The sequence below is a fragment of the Oncorhynchus mykiss genome, chromosome 12 (assembly GCF_057628025.1).
Source record: "Oncorhynchus mykiss isolate SJ-2025 chromosome 12, ASM5762802v1, whole genome shotgun sequence".
Classification (NCBI taxonomy): Eukaryota; Metazoa; Chordata; class Actinopteri; order Salmoniformes; family Salmonidae; genus Oncorhynchus; species Oncorhynchus mykiss.
This window is the reverse complement of record NC_143033.1, coordinates 16,232,626-16,248,798: the sequence shown is the minus strand read 5'-3', so window position 1 is coordinate 16,248,798 and position 16,173 is coordinate 16,232,626. Positions and strand designations below refer to the sequence as shown.

The window sequence follows — 16,173 nt, the reverse complement described above, 5'->3', positions numbered from 1 at the left end:
AGGTTAGTAGCTGAGAGAGGAGTAATGACAGGTTAGTAGCTGAGAGAGGAGTAATGACAGGTTAGTAGCTGAGATTGGAGTAATGACAGGATAGTAGCTGAGAGAGGAGTAATGACAGGTTAGTAGCTGAGAGAGACGTAATGACAGGTTAGTAGCTGAGAGGAGTGATGACAGGTTAGTAGCTGAGAGGAGTAATGACAGGTTAGTAGCTGAGAGGAGTGATGACAGGTTAGTAGCTGAGAGGAGTAATGACAGGTTAGTAGCTGAGAGGAGTGATGACAGGTTAGTAGCTGAGAGAGGAGTAATGACAGGTTAGTAGCTGAGAGAGGAATAATAACAGGTTAGTAGCTGAGAGAGGAGTAATGACAGGTTAGTAGCTGAGAGAGGAGTAATGACAGGATAGTAGCTGAGAGAGGAGTAATGACAGGTTAGTAGCTGAGAGAGAAGTAATGACAGGTTAGTAGCTGAGAGGAGTGATGACAGGTTAGTAGCTGAGAGGAGTAATGACAGGTTAGTAGCTGAGAGGAGTGATGACAGGTTAGTAGCTGAGAGGAGTAATGACAGGTTAGTAGCTGAGAGGAGTGATGACAGGTTAGTAGCTGAGAGAGGAGTAATGACAGGTTAGTAGCTGAGAGAGGAATAATAACAGGTTAGTAGCTGAGAAGAGTAATGATAGGTTAGTAGTTGAGAGAGTAGTCATGACAGGTTAGTAGCTGAGAGAGGAATAATGACAGGTTAGTAGCTGAGAGAGGAGTAATGACAGGTTAGTAGCTGAGAGGAGTAATGACAGGTTAGTAGCTGAGAGAGGAGTAATGACAGGTTAGTAGCTGAGAGAGGTGTAATGACCGGTTAGTAGCTGAGAGGAGTAATGACAGGTTAGTAGCTGAGAGAGGAGTAATGACAGGATAGTAGCTGAGAGAGGAGTAATGACAGGTTAGTAGCTGAGAGAGAAGTAATGACAGGTTAGTAGCTGAGAGGAGTGATGACAGGTTATTAGCTGATAAAGGAGTAATGACAGGTTAGTAGCTGAGAGGAGTAATGACAGGTTAGTAGCTGAGAGAGGAATAATGACAGGTTAGTAGCTGAGAGAGGAACAATAACAGGTTAGTAGCTGAGAGAGGAGTAATGACAGGTTAGTAGCTGAGAAGAGTAATGACAGGTTAGTAGCTTGGAGGAGTAATGACAGGTTAGTAGCTGAGAGAGGTGTAATGACAGGTTAGTAGCTGAGAGAAGTAATGACAGGTTAGTAGCTGAGAGAGGAGTAATGACAGGATAGTAGCTGAGAGAGGAGTAATGACAGGTTAGTAGATGGGAGGAGTAATGACAGGTTAGTAGCTGAGAAGAGTAATGACAGGATAGTAGCTGTGAGAGGAGTAATGACCGGTTAGTTGCTGAGAGGAGTAGCTGTGAGGAGTGATGACAGGTTAGTAGCTGAGAGAGAAGTAATGACAGGTTAGTAGCTGAGAGAGGTGTAATGACCGGTTAGTAGCTGAGAGGAGTGATGACAGGTTATTAGCTGATAAAGGAGTAATGACAGGTTAGTAGCTGAGAGGAGTGATGACAGGTTATTAGCTGATAAAGGAGTAATGACAGGTTAGTAGCTGAGAGGAGTAAAGACAGGTTAGTAGCTGAGAGAGGAGTAATGACAGGTTAGTAGCTGAGAGAGGAGTAATGACAGGTTAGTAGCTGAGAGAGGAGTAATGACAGGTTAGTAGCTGAGAGAGGAGTAGTAACAGGTTAGTAGCTGAAAGAGGAATAATAACAGGTTAGTAGCTGAGAGGAGTAATGATAGGTTAGTAGCTGAGAGGAGTGATGACAGGTTAGTAGTTTAGAGGAGTAATAACAGGTTAGTAGCTGAGAGAGGAGTAATGACAGGTTAGTAGATGGGAGGAGTAATGACAGGTTAGTAGCTGAGAAGAGTAATGACAGGTTAGTAGCTGAGAGAGGAGTAATGACCGGTTAGTTGCTGAGAGGAGTAGCTGAGAGGAGTGATGACAGGTTAGTAGCTGAGAGAGGAGTAATAACAGGTTAGTAGCTGAGAGAGGAGTAATAACAGGTTAGTAGCTGAAAGAGGAATAATAACAGGTTAGTAGCTGAGAGGAGTAATGACAGGTTAGTAGTTTAGAGGAGTAATCACAGGTTAGTAGCTGAGAGAGGAGTAATGACAGGTTAGTAGATGGGAGGAGTAATGACAGGTTAGTAGCTGAGAAGAGTAATGACAGGTTAGTAGCTGAGAGAGGAGTAATGACCGGTTAGTTGCTGTGAGGAGTGATGACAGGTTAGTAGCTGAGAGAGGAATAATAACAGGTTAGTAGCTGAGAGAGGAGTAATGACAGGTTAGTAGCTGAGAGAGGAGTAATGACAGGATAGTAGCTGAGAGAGAAGTAATGACAGGTTAGTAGCTGAGAGGAGTCATGACAGGTTAGTAGCTGAGAGGAGTAATGACAGGTTAGTAGCTGAGAGAGGAATAATAACAGGTTAGTAGCTGAGAGAGGAGTAATGACAGGTTAGTAGCTGAGAGAGGAGTAATGACAGGTTAGTAGCTGAGAGAGAAGTAATGACAGGTTAGTAGCTGAGAGGAGTCATGACAGGTTAGTAGCTGAGAGGAGTAATGACAGGTTAGTAGCTGAGAGGAGTGATGACAGGTTAGTAGCTGAGAGGAGTAATGACAGGTTAGTAGCTGAGAGGAGTGATGACAGGTTAGTAGCTGAGAGAGGAGTAATGACAGGTTAGTAGCTGAGAGAGGAATAATAACAGGTTAGTAGCTGAGAAGAGTAATGATAGGTTAGTAGTTGAGAGAGTAGTCATGACAGGTTAGTAGCTGAGAGAGGAATAATGACAGGTTAGTAGCTGAGAGAGGAGTAATGACAGGTTAGTAGCTGAGAGAGGAGTAATGACAGGTTAGTAGCTGAGAGAGGAGTAATGACAGGTTAGTAGCTGAGAGAGGTGTAATGACCGGTTAGTAGCTGAGAGGAGTAATGACAGGTTAGTAGCTGAGAGAGGAGTAATGACAGGATAGTAGCTGAGAGAGGAGTAATGACAGGTTAGTAGCTGAGAGAGGAGTAATGACCGGTTAGTTGCTGAGAGGAGTGATGACAGGTTAGTAGCTGAGAGAGGAATAATAACAGGTTAGTAGCTGAGAGAGGAGTAATGACAGGTTAGTAGCTGAGAGAGGAGTAATGACAGGTTAGTAGCTGAGAGAGGAGTAATGACAGGATAGTAGCTGAGAGAGGAGTAATGACAGGTTAGTAGCTGAGAGAGACGTAATGACAGGTTAGTAGCTGAGAGGAGTGATGACAGGTTAGTAGCTGAGAGGAGTAATGACAGGTTAGTAGCTGAGAGGAGTGATGACAGGTTAGTAGCTGAGAGGAGTAATGACAGGTTAGTAGCTGAGAGGAGTGATGACAGGTTAGTAGCTGAGAGAGGAGTAATGACAGGTTAGTAGCTGAGAGAGGAATAATAACAGGTTAGTAGCTGAGAGAGGAGTAATGACAGGTTAGTAGCTGAGAGAGGAGTAATGACAGGATAGTAGCTGAGAGAGGAGTAATGACAGGTTAGTAGCTGAGAGAGAAGTAATGACAGGTTAGTAGCTGAGAGGAGTGATGACAGGTTAGTAGCTGAGAGGAGTAATGACAGGTTAGTAGCTGAGAGGAGTGATGACAGGTTAGTAGCTGAGAGGAGTAATGACAGGTTAGTAGCTGAGAGGAGTGATGACAGGTTAGTAGCTGAGAGAGGAGTAATGACAGGTTAGTAGCTGAGAGAGGAATAATAACAGGTTAGTAGCTGAGAAGAGTAATGATAGGTTAGTAGTTGAGAGAGTAGTCATGACAGGTTAGTAGCTGAGAGAGGAATAATGACAGGTTAGTAGCTGAGAGAGGAGTAATGACAGGTTAGTAGCTGAGAGAGGAGTAATGACAGGTTAGTAGCTGAGAGAGGAGTAATGACAGGTTAGTAGCTGAGAGAGGTGTAATGACCGGTTAGTAGCTGAGAGGAGTAATGACAGGTTAGTAGCTGAGAGAGGAGTAATGACAGGATAGTAGCTGAGAGAGGAGTAATGACAGGTTAGTAGCTGAGAGAGAAGTAATGACAGGTTAGTAGCTGAGAGGAGTGATGACAGGTTATTAGCTGATAAAGGAGTAATGACAGGTTAGTAGCTGAGAGGAGTAATGACAGGTTAGTAGCTGAGAGAGGAATAATGACAGGTTAGTAGCTGAGAGAGGAACAATAACAGGTTAGTAGCTGAGAGAGGAGTAATGACAGGTTAGTAGCTGAGAAGAGTAATGACAGGTTAGTAGCTTGGAGGAGTAATGACAGGTTAGTAGCTGAGAGAGGTGTAATGACAGGTTAGTAGCTGAGAGAAGTAATGACAGGTTAGTAGCTGAGAGAGGAGTAATGACAGGATAGTAGCTGAGAGAGGAGTAATGACAGGTTAGTAGATGGGAGGAGTAATGACAGGTTAGTAGCTGAGAAGAGTAATGACAGGTTAGTAGCTGTGAGAGGAGTAATGACCGGTTAGTTGCTGAGAGGAGTAGCTGTGAGGAGTGATGACAGGTTAGTAGCTGAGAGGAGTGATGACAGGTTATTAGCTGATAAAGGAGTAATGACAGGTTAGTAGCTGAGAGAGGAGTAATGACAGGTTAGTAGCTGAGAGAAAAGTAATGACAGGTTAGTAGCTGAGAGAGGTGTAATGACCGGTTAGTAGCTGAGAGGAGTGATGACAGGTTATTAGCTGATAAAGGAGTAATGACAGGTTAGTAGCTGAGAGGAGTGATGACAGGTTATTAGCTGATAAAGGAGTAATGACAGGTTAGTAGCTGAGAGGAGTAATGACAGGTTAGTAGCTGAGAGAGGAGTAATGACAGGTTAGTAGCTGAGAGAGGAGTAATGACAGGTTAGTAGCTGAGAGAGGAGTAATGACAGGTTAGTAGCTGAGAGAGGAGTAGTAACAGGTTAGTAGCTGAAAGAGGAATAATAACAGGTTAGTAGCTGAGAGGAGTAATGATAGGTTAGTAGCTGAGAGGAGTGATGACAGGTTAGTAGTTTAGAGGAGTAATAACAGGTTAGTAGCTGAGAGAGGAGTAATGACAGGTTAGTAGATGGGAGGAGTAATGACAGGTTAGTAGCTGAGAGAGGTGTAATGACAGGTTAGTAGCTGAGAGAAGTAATGACAGGTTAGTAGCTGAGAGAGGAGTAATGACAGGATAGTAGCTGAGAGAGGAGTAATGACAGGTTAGTAGATGGGAGGAGTAATGACAGGTTAGTAGCTGAGAAGAGTAATGACAGGTTAGTAGCTGTGAGAGGAGTAATGACCGGTTAGTTGCTGAGAGGAGTAGCTGTGAGGAGTGATGACAGGTTAGTAGCTGAGAGGAGTGATGACAGGTTATTAGCTGATAAAGGAGTAATGACAGGTTAGTAGCTGAGAGAGGAGTAATGACAGGTTAGTAGCTGAGAGAAAAGTAATGACAGGTTAGTAGCTGAGAGAGGTGTAATGACCGGTTAGTAGCTGAGAGGAGTGATGACAGGTTATTAGCTGATAAAGGAGTAATGACAGGTTAGTAGCTGAGAGGAGTGATGACAGGTTATTAGCTGATAAAGGAGTAATGACAGGTTAGTAGCTGAGAGGAGTAATGACAGGTTAGTAGCTGAGAGAGGAGTAATGACAGGTTAGTAGCTGAGAGAGGAGTAATGACAGGTTAGTAGCTGAGAGAGGAGTAATGACAGGTTAGTAGCTGAGAGAGGAGTAGTAACAGGTTAGTAGCTGAAAGAGGAATAATAACAGGTTAGTAGCTGAGAGGAGTAATGATAGGTTAGTAGCTGAGAGGAGTGATGACAGGTTAGTAGTTTAGAGGAGTAATAACAGGTTAGTAGCTGAGAGAGGAGTAATGACAGGTTAGTAGATGGGAGGAGTAATGACAGGTTAGTAGCTGAGAAGAGTAATGACAGGTTAGTAGCTGAGAGAGGAGTAATGACCGGTTAGTTGCTGAGAGGAGTAGCTGAGAGGAGTGATGACAGGTTAGTAGCTGAGAGAGGAGTAATAACAGGTTAGTAGCTGAGAGAGGAGTAATAACAGGTTAGTAGCTGAAAGAGGAATAATAACAGGTTAGTAGCTGAGAGGAGTAATGACAGGTTAGTAGTTTAGAGGAGTAATCACAGGTTAGTAGCTGAGAGAGGAGTAATGACAGGTTAGTAGATGGGAGGAGTAATGACAGGTTAGTAGCTGAGAAGAGTAATGACAGGTTAGTAGCTGAGAGAGGAGTAATGACAGGTTAGTTGCTGTGAGGAGTGATGACAGGTTAGTAGCTGAGAGAGGAATAATAACAGGTTAGTAGCTGAGCGAGGAGTAATGACAGGTTAGTAGCTGAGAGAGGAGTAATGACAGGATAGTAGCTGAGAGAGAAGTAATGACAGGTTAGTAGCTGAGAGGAGTCATGACAGGTTAGTAGCTGAGAGGAGTAATGACAGGTTAGTAGCTGAGAGAGGAATAATAACAGGTTAGTAGCTGAGAGAGGAGTAATGACAGGTTAGTAGCTGAGAGAGGAGTAATGACAGGTTAGTAGCTGAGAGAGAAGTAATGACAGGTTAGTAGCTGAGAGGAGTCATGACAGGTTAGTAGCTGAGAGGAGTAATGACAGGTTAGTAGCTGAGAGGAGTGATGACAGGTTAGTAGCTGAGAGGAGTAATGACAGGTTAGTAGCTGAGAGGAGTGATGACAGGTTAGTAGCTGAGAGAGGAGTAATGACAGGTTAGTAGCTGAGAGAGGAATAATAACAGGTTAGTAGCTGAGAAGAGTAATGATAGGTTAGTAGTTGAGAGAGTAGTCATGACAGGTTAGTAGCTGAGAGAGGAATAATGACAGGTTAGTAGCTGAGAGAGGAGTAATGACAGGTTAGTAGCTGAGAGAGGAGTAATGACAGGTTAGTAGCTGAGAGAGGAGTAATGACAGGTTAGTAGCTGAGAGAGGTGTATTGACCGGTTAGTAGCTGAGAGGAGTAATGACAGGTTAGTAGCTGAGAGAGGAGTAATGACAGGATAGTAGCTGAGAGAGGAGTAATGACAGGTTAGTAGCTGAGAGAGGAGTAATGACCGGTTAGTTGCTGAGAGGAGTGATGACAGGTTAGTAGCTGAGAGAGGAATAATAACAGGTTAGTAGCTGAGAGAGGAGTAATGACAGGTTAGTAGCTGAGAGAGGAGTAATGACAGGTTAGTAGCTGAGAGAGGAGTAATGACAGGATAGTAGCTGAGAGAGGAGTAATGACAGGTTAGTAGCTGAGAGAGACGTAATGACAGGTTAGTAGCTGAGAGGAGTGATGACAGGTTAGTAGCTGAGAGGAGTAATGACAGGTTAGTAGCTGAGAGGAGTGATGACAGGTTAGTAGCTGAGAAGAGTAATGACAGGTTAGTAGCTGAGAGAGGAGTAATGACCGGTTAGTTGCTGTGAGGAGTGATGACAGGTTAGTAGCTGAGAGAGGAATAATAACAGGTTAGTAGCTGAGCGAGGAGTAATGACAGGTTAGTAGCTGAGAGAGGAGTAATGACAGGATAGTAGCTGAGAGAGAAGTAATGACAGGTTAGTAGCTGAGAGGAGTCATGACAGGTTAGTAGCTGAGAGGAGTAATGACAGGTTAGTAGCTGAGAGAGGAATAATAACAGGTTAGTAGCTGAGAGAGGAGTAATGACAGGTTAGTAGCTGAGAGAGGAGTAATGACAGGTTAGTAGCTGAGAGAGAAGTAATGACAGGTTAGTAGCTGAGAGGAGTCATGACAGGTTAGTAGCTGAGAGGAGTAATGACAGGTTAGTAGCTGAGAGGAGTGATGACAGGTTAGTAGCTGAGAGGAGTAATGACAGGTTAGTAGCTGAGAGGAGTGATGACAGGTTAGTAGCTGAGAGAGGAGTAATGACAGGTTAGTAGCTGAGAGAGGAATAATAACAGGTTAGTAGCTGAGAAGAGTAATGATAGGTTAGTAGTTGAGAGAGTAGTCATGACAGGTTAGTAGCTGAGAGAGGAATAATGACAGGTTAGTAGCTGAGAGAGGAGTAATGACAGGTTAGTAGCTGAGAGAGGAGTAATGACAGGTTAGTAGCTGAGAGAGGAGTAATGACAGGTTAGTAGCTGAGAGAGGTGTAATGACCGGTTAGTAGCTGAGAGGAGTAATGACAGGTTAGTAGCTGAGAGAGGAGTAATGACAGGATAGTAGCTGAGAGAGGAGTAATGACAGGTTAGTAGCTGAGAGAGGAGTAATGACCGGTTAGTTGCTGAGAGGAGTGATGACAGGTTAGTAGCTGAGAGAGGAATAATAACAGGTTAGTAGCTGAGAGAGGAATAATAACAGGTTAGTAGCTGAGAAGAGTAATGATAGGTTAGTAGTTGAGAGAGTAGTCATGACAGGTTAGTAGCTGAGAGAGGAATAATGACAGGTTAGTAGCTGAGAGAGGAGTAATGACAGGTTAGTAGCTGAGAGAGGAGTAATGACAGGTTAGTAGCTGAGAGAGGAGTAATGACAGGTTAGTAGCTGAGAGAGGTGTAATGACCGGTTAGTAGCTGAGAGGAGTAATGACAGGTTAGTAGCTGAGAGAGGAGTAATGACAGGATAGTAGCTGAGAGAGGAGTAATGACAGGTTAGTAGCTGAGAGAGAAGTAATGACAGGTTAGTAGCTGAGAGGAGTGATGACAGGTTATTAGCTGATAAAGGAGTAATGACAGGTTAGTAGCTGAGAGGAGTAATGACAGGTTAGTAGCTGAGAGAGGAATAATGACAGGTTAGTAGCTGAGAGAGGAACAATAACAGGTTAGTAGCTGAGAGAGGAGTAATGACAGGTTAGTAGCTGAGAAGAGTAATGACAGGTTAGTAGCTTGGAGGAGTAATGACAGGTTAGTAGCTGAGAGAGGTGTAATGACCGGTTAGTAGCTGAGAGGAGTAATGACAGGTTAGTAGCTGAGAGAGGAGTAATGACAGGTTAGTAGCTGAGAGAGAAGTAATGACAGGTTAGTAGCTGAGAGGAGTAATGACAGGTTAGTAGCTGAGAGAGGAGTAATGACAGGTTAGTAGCTGAGAGGAGTAATGACAGGTTAGTAGCCTACACCAACAGAAATACGAGAAGCTTTATGCCCCTCTTGCACTCTCTCCCTCTTTCTTTCTCTGTCTCTCTCTTTTCTCTCCCACTCTGTGCGTGTGTATGTGTGTGTGTGTGTGTGTGTGTGTTTGTGTGTGTGTGTGTGTGTGTGTGTGTGTGTGTGTGTGTGTGTGTGTGTTGTTATTGAGAAGTCATGTTGACTTGCTCTCTGTGTTCAGTCCTCCACAGGTGGTGACTCCTCCACAGACTGTTGCTTCCCCTCCCCACAGTGAAGGCAGCAGCAGTACAGACTGTGTTACCATACAGGTACAGGTACTAAACAACAACACAACATTCACATCACACATTTTACTGTAGCAGTAGCAAGCCTTTGCTATTAGATAGCTTTAACACCACACAAGTCAGTGTTTTCATGATGGCAAATGTACTTATTAAATTACATTTATATTTCCCTCTCTTCTCCCGTCTCAGTCCGAAGAAGAAGGGGAGAGGGGGCTGATTTCTGAGTGGGTATGGGACTGGTCCAGTCGGCCTGAGAACGTTCCACCAAAGTAAGAACCTACGCATATAATTGGAATGATTCCAAATTGATTTTCACTGTACTTCATTTTAATTGCATTTACCTTATTTGAGTAGTTGCAATGTGAACACATTAACTAACATACACACAGTACTTGGCTGCTAAGAACAACCACTGACTCATGGGGGGCCTGTGGATTTGCTAGAGGGAATGTAGTTATTATTTCAATACATAATGAATAAAACTGTGTACAATAGCATTGAAACCTGACAGATAATATCTCTCCATTACATCTGAACATGACATATGATATTATTTTACAGTCATGAAGGTATCTTTCTCTTCATGGTATGAGACTACAGAATTTCTCCTGAGAAATCTCCTTTTATCTTGAAAAACAAGACAAAACAAAATGTTTAATTAATGTCTTCCCCCTCTCTCCTTCTCTTCCTCCTTTCTTTCCATCTATCTATGTTCCCATTTCTCCTGATCTCTCTAAATCTCTTTCTATCTTCATCTCCCTTGTTTCCCTTCCCCCCATCTCTCTCGCTGCCCCAGGGAGTTTGTGTTCCAGCACCCAAAGCAGCAGTCAGGCTCCCTGAGTGTAAGGAAGAGTGAGGTGATGAAGAGAGGCCTGTTCTCCTCCGACGTCCTCATGATCCTCATCCCCTCACTGCTGGTCTCACACCTTCTCACACTGGGAGTGGGGTAAGACACACACACACACATGCCCGTTCAAAGTTTGGGGTCACTTAGAAATGTCTTTGTTTTTGAAAGAAAACCACATCTTTGGTTCATTAAAATAACGTCAAATTGATCAGAAATTCAGTGAAAACAATGTTAATGTTGTAAATGACTATTGTAGCTGGAAACGGCTGATTTTTTAAAATGGAATATCTACATAGGCGTACAGAGTTCCACTATCAGCAATCGTCACTCCTGTGTTCCAATGGCATGTTGTGTTAGCTAATCCAAGTTGATCATTTTAAAAGGCTAATTGATCATTAGAAAACCCTTTTGCAATTATGTTAGCACAGCTGAAAACTGTTGTTCTAATTAAAAAAGCAATAAATATGGCCTTCTTTATTAGACTAGTTGAGTATCTGGAGCATCAGCATTTGTGGGTTCGATTACAGGCTCAAAATGGCCAGAAACAAAGAACTTTCTTCTGAAACTCATCAGTCTAATCATGTTCTGAGAAATAAAGACTATTCCATGCGAGAAATTACCAAGAAACTGAAGATCTCGTACAACGCTCTGTACTACTCCCTTCACAGAACAGCGCAAACTGGCCCTAACCAGAATAGAAAGAGTAGTGGGAGTCCCCGGTGCACAACTGAGCAAGAGGACAAGTACATTAGAGTGTCACAAGTCCTCAACTGGCAGCTTCATTAAATAGTACCTGCAAAACATCAGTCTCAACGTCAACAGTGAAGAGGTGACTCCGGGATGCTCTTCAGGCAGAGTTCCTCTATCCAGTGTCTGTGTTCTTTTGCCCATCTTAATATTGTGTTTTTATTGGCCAGTCTGAGATATGGCTTTTTCTTTGCAACTCAACCTAGAAGGCCAGCATCCCAAAGTCGCCTCTTCCCTGTTGATGTTGAGACTGGTGTTTTGCAGGTACTATTTCATGAAGCTGACAGTTTCTCAAATTAGACACTCTAATGTACTTGTCGTCTTGTTCAGTTGTGCACCGGGGCCTCACACTCATCCTTCATTTCTCAGAACAACAATAGACTGATGAGTTTCAGAAGAAATTCTTTGTTTCTGGCCATTCTGAGCCTGTAATCGAACCCAAAAAATGCTGATGCTCCAGATATTCAACTAGTCCAAAGAAGGCCAGTTTTATTGCTTCTTTAAACAGGACAACAGTTTTCAGCTGTGCTAACTGTCAAGGGAATTGTATAATTCCTATATGTGTTCATTAACCAATACAATTAAAATCCCTCTGTCTGTTTCTAAGAATTTGTAAGATCATTATTTGCATAAAATAGACAGAGACCAGTCTTATCAAAAGCATTTATTCTCGGAGCGCGCTGCTCATAGAACTCTGTACAACAGTTTATATATCAAATATGACGTCATAGGTTTTAAAATGTCCTTCCTCCTCTCGATCAGGACAAAGCAGGTTCAAAAGTTAATTCCAACTCACCAGCGCACATACATGACACACAATATAACTGGATTAACTCCTGAAGTCTCACCATAATTTATTACCACTTTAGCAGACAGTTCCAGATACGGAAAACCTGGAGAGGCTCTCGCTGTCTTATTTGATCGCCACAGAGTTATAGTTGAGTCGGTTCAAAATAGGTTAATGACCCTCTTTGCTTACTTAAGACACACACACACACATTCCTTCCTACACAATGGTTATCATTTCCAATTACCCCTTATCCATGCTACATAACCTCTTTCTTAGGAACTAACATTATTCATCAGATATTGTAAAACAGGGTAGAGTTTAATTAGTTATAGTTCTATTTAAATGTAGATATTGTTTAGTCATTATTCATAAAATTCCTAACACTAACATAATTGCAAAAGGGTTTTCTAATGATCAATTAGCCTTTTAAAATTATAAACTTAGATTAGCTAACACAAGGTGCCATTGGAACACAAGAGTTATAGTTGCTGATAATGGACCTCTGTACGCCTATGTACGTAGATATTCCATAAAAAATCTGCTGTTTCCATTTACAATAGTCATTTACAACATTAACAATGTCTACACATTATTTCTGATCAATTTGATGTTATTTTAATGGCCAAAAAAGGTGTTTTTCTTTCAAAAACAAAGACATTTCTAAGTAACCCCAAACTTTTGAATGGCAGTGTATATATGTTACAGAGAAGTACAGGACATATTAGCTACCAGCAGAGATAATGAGATGCAGTTTGTTTTAGTAATGATAATGAATTAGCCTACTATTAGGCCACCACCACCTGACTTTCCTAATGGCAGCAATCTGTTTTTATACAACAACCAGGTAAATGTGGTTAAAAATAGCAGATTAAAGATATAAGTATAAGTATTGTGTTATCAATATTAGCAGTATGTTTCTCTCTCCCTTTCTCAGGATATACATAGGGAAGCGATTGGCTGCCTCCACAACTAGCACTCTGTGATATATGCTTCAGGGTAGCGCTCCCATTTGTTGACGGCAGACCAATAGGAATGGCAGCCCTTCCCACAACACACCCGTTGCCCCCCTCTCTCGCTGTCATGGGGCAACATAGGACCAGGCCTTTCTTTACCACTGTCTCTCTGTCTGTCTCAATATGTCTGTCTGTCCACCACCCACCAGCACGTTGTGTGTCTGTCCATCAGTCAGTCACCCAGCATCTCTGAATCTGTGATTGTCCCAGGGCCAGAGAGAGTGTGAGTGTGAGTGTGAGTGTGTGTGTGTGTGTGCGTGTGTCAGGGCCGGAGAGAGACTGCTATACAGACATTGTGTCAATAACTCAGACTGAGATCACTATTACTTTAACAGCAGAGTAACACTGATCTCAGTTAACTAACAGAGAGAAACGAGTGATGAGATGGAGAGAGAAAAGGGAGAGAGAAAAAAAGAGAGTAACTCCTCACTAAATCCCCATGGAAGGTATGAGCAGGGCGTTGAAGAAATAGGGTATATAGTCCAATGCTTAACCAAATTTAAACCAAAATCGAATTCTGGTGAAAGAAAGTCCCCAACAGTATATCTTTATTTGACTCTGGTCACCAATAATTTGTGTCAGAAATAACAGTTCTGTGATAAGCCTGGGTGGTTTGTATAACGTTGAGGAATGGTTTGTATAACGTTCTAAGTGGTTTATGACAACACAAGTGGCGCTGGTTGTTTTTGTTGTCCTATATAACCATCTGACTGTTTAAACTGTTTGAAGGACCATAAGCCCATTAAACTTCATTCCTCATACAGCTCCACATGCCTGTGGTCCGTTTGTCTCTCTTACTAGATCTTTCCTTTTTTATACACTTTTATTGTGTTTGGCTACGCAATCATGTTATGCTAATAATGATACAAGTGCTAGAGAACTGTGATATAATAACATACAGTACCAGTCAAAAGTTTGGACACACCTACTATTTTTAATTCTATTTAAGGGTTTTTCTTTATTTTTTACTATTTTCTACATTGTAGAATAAAAGTGAAGACATCAAAACTATGATATTACATATATGGAATCATGTAGTAACCAAAAAAGTGTTAAACAAATCAAAATATATTTTAGATTTGAGATTCTTCAAAGTAGCCACCCTTGGCCTTGATGACAGCTTTGCACACTCTTGGCATTCTCTCAACCAATGAGGTAATGAGGTAGTCACCTGGTAGTCACCTGGAATGAATTTCAATTAACAGGTGTACCTTGTTATAAGTTAATATGTGGAATTTCTTTCCTTCTTAATAGGTTTGACTCAATCAGTTGTGTTGTGACAAGGTAGGGGGTGGTATACAGAAGATAGCCTTTCTAGATGAAAGACCAAGTCCATATTACGGCAAGAACAGCTCAAATAAGCAAAGAGAAACGACAGGCCATCATTACTTTAAGACATGAAGGTCAGTCAACACGGAAAATGTAAAGAACTTTGGAAGTTTCTTCAATTGCAGTCGCAGTAACCATCAAGCCCTATGACGAAACTGGCTCTCATGAGGACCGCCAAAGGAAAGGAAGTCTCAGAGTTACCTCTGCTGCAGAGTTCATTAGAGTTACCAGCCTCAGAAATTGAAGTCCAAATAAATGCTTCACAGAGTTCAAGTAACAGACACATCTCAACTGTTCAGAGGAGACTGCATGAATCAGGCCTTCATGGTTGATTTGCTGCAAAGAAACCACTACTAAAGAACACCAATATGAATAAGAGACTTGCTTGGGTCAATAAACTTGAGCAATGGACATTAGACTGGTGGAAAACTGTCCTTTGGTCTTATGAGTCAAATTTGAGATTTTTGGTTCCAACCGCCATGTCTTTGTGAGACGATGAGTAGGTGAACGGATGATCACTGCATGTGTGGTTCCCACTGTCAAGCATGGAGGAGGAGGTGTGATGGTGTGGGGGTGCTTTGCTGGTGACACTGTCTGTGATTTATTTAGAATTCAAGGCATACTTAACCAGCATGGCTACCACAGCATTCTGCAGCGATACGCCATCCCATCTGGTTTGTGCTTAGTGGGACTATCATTTGTTTCTCCACATTACAATGACCGGACACACCTCCAGGCTGTGTAAGGGCTTTTTGACCAAGAAGGAAAGTGATGGAGTGCTGCATCAGATGACCTGGCCTCCACAGTCACCTGACCTCAACCCAACTGAGATGGTTTGGGATGAGTTGGACCGCAGAGTGAAGGAAAAGCAGTCAACAAGTGCTCAGCATATGTGGGAACTCCTTCAAGAATGTTGGAAAAGCACACCAAGTGAAGCTGGTTGAGAGAATGCCGAGAGTGTGCCATCAAGTGTGCCTTGTCATCAAGGCAAAGGGTGGCTACTTTGAAGAATCTAAAATATATTATGATTTGTTTAACACTTTAGTTACTACATGATTGCATATGTGTGTTATTTCTTAGTTTTGATGTCTTCATTATTATTATACAATGTAGAAAATAGTACAAATAAAGAAAAACCTTTGAATGAGTAGGTTTTTTTGACTGGTACTGTATATCAAAACATTTGTATAAGTTAACCCTGATCCTAATTCAATTATCTGTCAGACATGTTTGTGTCAAGCCATTGTGTAACCGCAATATATTCTCATTTAGTCACACATCAGTGGAGGAACAGGCTACTTCAGTAATGCGAGTGTTGGGAAGTCATTTTCTGTACCGTAAACTGCAACATCTGTTGGACATTTTACAGCTTTTCCATGGGAGGTGAATCGTTGCGCATCAAAGTGTTTATATGGTAAATAAGTTTACCTTGCTACTTCTGGATTTATTGTGCATGTTGAGACAATATCCAGAACACACTCAGCTACACACACACACACACACCACACCACAGACACATACACACACACACACTCTGAAGGTTTTACAGGAATGCAGTGACATCATCAACACCATAATTTATCCGTGTGTAGTTTCCACCCATGTCTCTTTACCCCCCCCCCCCCCACAATTCAGACCTTAACTCTTTTATTGTCTCAGTCCTCCTGACATCCCTTCAGACCTTAAACCTTTTATTGTCTCAGTCCTCCTGACATCCCTTCAGACCTTAAACCTTTTATTGTCTCAGTCCTCCTGACTTCCCTTCAGACCTTAACTCTTTTATTGTCTCAGTCCTCCTGACATCCCTTCAGACCTTAACTCTTTTATTGTCTCAGTCCTCTTGACATCCCTTCAGACCTTAAACCTTTTATTGTCTCAGTCCTCCTGACATCCCTTCAGACCTTAACTCTTTTATTGTCTCAGTCCTCCTGACTTCCCTTCAGACCTTAACTCTTTTATTGTCTCAGTCCTCCTGACATCCCTTCAGACCTTAAACCTTTTATTGTCTCAGTCCTCCTGACTTCCCTTCAGACCTTAACTCTTTTATTGTCTCAGTCCTCCTGACATCCCTTCAGACCTTAAACCTTTTATTG

The 16,173-nt window shown here is 42.2% G+C and overlaps 1 protein-coding gene across 1 annotated transcript in view; it reads left to right on the top strand.

The window, feature by feature from the left end:
• The window catches only part of LOC110537037 (BCL2/adenovirus E1B 19 kDa protein-interacting protein 3), a 35,795-nt gene extending 22,281 nt beyond the window's left edge, over nucleotides 1-13,514 (top strand). The window contains exons 3-6 of the mRNA XM_036937007.2: nucleotides 9,291-9,378; nucleotides 9,544-9,623; nucleotides 10,151-10,300; nucleotides 12,673-13,514. Of these exons, the coding sequence (XP_036792902.1) occupies nucleotides 9,291-9,378; nucleotides 9,544-9,623; nucleotides 10,151-10,300; nucleotides 12,673-12,721 (367 nt within the window). The 3' untranslated portion in view covers nucleotides 12,722-13,514. The remainder of the gene's footprint in view (nucleotides 1-9,290; nucleotides 9,379-9,543; nucleotides 9,624-10,150; nucleotides 10,301-12,672) is intronic.
• Nucleotides 13,515-16,173: the final 2,659 nt, after the last annotated feature.